At 31.7% G+C, this 2991-nt stretch overlaps 1 protein-coding gene across 1 annotated transcript in view; it reads right to left on the minus strand.

Annotated features, from left to right (window-relative positions):
- The window catches only part of LOC107096381 (calcium-dependent secretion activator 1-like), a gene marked incomplete at its 5' end in the record, with an annotated part of 113289 nt that overhangs the window by 9195 nt on the left and 101103 nt on the right, over positions 1-2991 (minus strand). Inside the window, one exon of the mRNA XM_015393001.1 lies at positions 401-586. Within this exon, the coding sequence (XP_015248487.1) occupies positions 401-586 (186 nt within the window). The remainder of the gene's footprint in view (positions 1-400; positions 587-2991) is intronic.

Raw genomic sequence — 2991 nt, forward strand, 5'->3', positions numbered from 1 at the left:
TTTTACTTATTTCTAGATCATTTTTGCAGTGAGTTTTTTAAAAGAATGCAATTTGTAAAACAGAAGAATAATGGAACAAAACTCCCTCCATAGATTTTGCTCTTTTTAGTAATTGTTTGTAAAAGGACAGAGAGATTATGTTCAAATGTAAATACATTTGAAACGTCCCAAATAGCATTCAAATAAATATATCCTTACATTATTTTCTCATTATTACCTCCGAACCAAACTGTTTTTTTTATGTCTTAACATTTGCGTAACAATCTTTTCAGATCACCAGTAACACGCCCACTTATTGCACTTACTGAGAAAAATAAAGCCTGATTGGGTGTTAGCCTGTGTGCTTTGCAAGCTGTTTCAGATAAAAATAAAAAATAAAAAAACGGAAGAAGAAACCAACCACAAAGCTTCTGTAGGGATTTCTCAGAGTAGGTCTCCCGGTCGCAGCCCTTCCCAATATGGCTGGTCTGCAGCTCCACGGTGACCCTCAGCGAAGACAGCGGCTCGCCGCATGTCTCCAGGTGCATCTTGGGAAACAGCTGCTTGCTGCCCGTCCCCGGCTCATAGTCAACTCGTTTATTCCAGCCTGGGAAAAGAAAGAGATGGAGGGACGACGTTAGAATAAATAACAGGGATGTTCTACACTGGAACATTTTTTATTTTTTCCTAAAATAAGTGCATTTGTTCTTGGATTGAGCTGGTAAAAAGAGACATTTTGCCGATGGAACAAGACAATTTCCATTTAAAATAAGAAAACACAATTGCATTGTCTTATTTCAAGTGCATTTTATCTAAATTTCTTCTTTTAAGAGTAAAAATACTCATTCCATTGGCAAAGCATTTCATTTACCCACTCAAATTAAGAGTAAATACACTTAATTTAAGACAGTTTTACTTATTTCTAGATCCTTTTTACAATGTTCTCTTCAATGCAAAAAATTGAAATCTAAATAAGTAATTTTTTTCTTAAAATAAGCGCATTGTTTCCTGAATTGAGGAGGTAAGTGAGACACTTTGACAATGAAACAAGACAATTTGTATTTACAATAAGAAAAAAACAATTGTATTGTTTTATTTCAAGTGCATATTATCTAACTATCTTATTTTAAGAGTAAAAATACTCATTGCATTGGAAAATCATCTTATTTACCTACTCAAATTAAGTGTAAATGCACTAAATTTAAGGCATTTTCATCTTTTCTGCAGTGTTTGGAGGGTTACACTGAAAAAACGATATAGAAATAAGTTAAAATCTCTTAAATGAAGTGTATTTACCCTTATTTTGAGCAGGTAAATGAGGTCGTTTGCCAATGGAATGAGTATTTTTACTCTTAAAATAAGATAATTAGATAATATGCACTTGAAATAAGACAATGCAATTGTATTTTCTTATTTTAAATCTACATTGTCTTGATCCATTGGCAAAATTCTCTTTTAGCTTCTTAATTCAAGAACAAATGCTCTTATTTGAAGAAATAATGGCTTATCTAGATTTAGATTTTTTCCAGTGTAGATCATCAATATACACTGGAAAAAAAAAACAAAATCTAGCCAAGTCATTTTAATTTACACTTAAAATAAGAAAAAAACAATTGCATTGTCCTTATTTCAAGTGCATATTATCTAATGATCTTATTTTAAGAGTAAAAATACCAATTCCATTGGCAAACTATCTCATTTACCTAATCAAATTAAGGGTAAATACACTTAATTTAAGACATTTTCACTTAACTCTAGATTGTTTTTGCAGTTTAGCTACGCTGCACTTCTGTTCTCTGGAAAAACGATCTAGAAAAGAGTAAAAATGTCTTAAATAAAGTGTATTCACCCTTAATTTGAGTTGGTAAATGAGATAGTTTGTCATTGGAATGAGCATGTTTACTGTTAAAATAAGATAATTAGATAATATGCACTTGAAATAAGACAATGCAATTGTTTTCTTATTTAAAGTGTAAATTGTTTTGTTCCATTGGCAAAATGTCTGTTTTCCTCAATCCAAGAACAAATGCACTTATTTGAAGAAAAAATGACTTGTCTAGATTTCTTTTTTTTTCAGTGTTGTGGCACATTTTCTGACACCCCTGGAAAAAGGATCTAAGAATAAGTAGAAATGTCTTAAATTAAGCGTATTTACGCTTAATTTGAGTCGGTAAATGAGATAGTTTGACAATGGAATGAGTATTTTTTCTCTTAAAATAAGAAAGTTAGATAAAATGCACCTGAAATAAGACAATGCAATAGTGTTTTCTTATTTTAAGTGTTAATTTTTCTTGTTCCATTGGTAAAATCTCTCTTTTACCTCCTAAATCCAAGAACAAATACACTTATTTTAAGAAAAAACAACTTATCTAGAGTTCAATTTTTTTTCCAGTGGTTTAGAATCTCGTCAAACTATAATAGATCTTTCATTTTTAGATGTTTCTGCTCGTTTTGTAATAAGGAATCTATGTCCTCCTGGTACCAAGTAGCTAATGAAATGGGGCCATTGTTTTTGGAGAGCACGCCTGTCTCAGCGGCGGCGGCGGCAGTCATTACGCTGTCACCGTCCTCTCATACATGAATGGTCGTCTGCTCTGGCTTTTTATTTTTGGCTTTTGATTGCCAATCTTTTCCTCCAGCCTTTGTGTTGAACATTTGTGTTCATCTGGTAGCCTATCCTTCAGCAAAAGAGACGATGAACTGCTAATAAGATCTAAGGTTTATATCTTTTATGAATTTTTGAAGCTGCTCAGCGAGATACTCGTACAAACCTTTTTTTATTCAATTAAAATGATACAAACACACCTGGCAAAAAAATAAAAACAATTTCTTCTAACTGAATGACAATTATTCAGATTCAACAAAATTATTTTTCACTAAATGCCAGAATAATGAGAGAGAATAATTCAGTGTTTTGTTTCATTTGAAAATAAAAGAATGCTGCCTAAACTCAGTTTGATTATAGTTCAGATAAACTTTGTTTAACCTGGAAAGAAATATATTATGAGGATT

This window comes from Cyprinodon variegatus, unplaced genomic scaffold (assembly GCF_000732505.1).
Source record: "Cyprinodon variegatus isolate N-32 unplaced genomic scaffold, C_variegatus-1.0 Scaffold619, whole genome shotgun sequence".
NCBI lineage: Eukaryota > Metazoa > Chordata > Actinopteri > Cyprinodontiformes > Cyprinodontidae > Cyprinodon > Cyprinodon variegatus.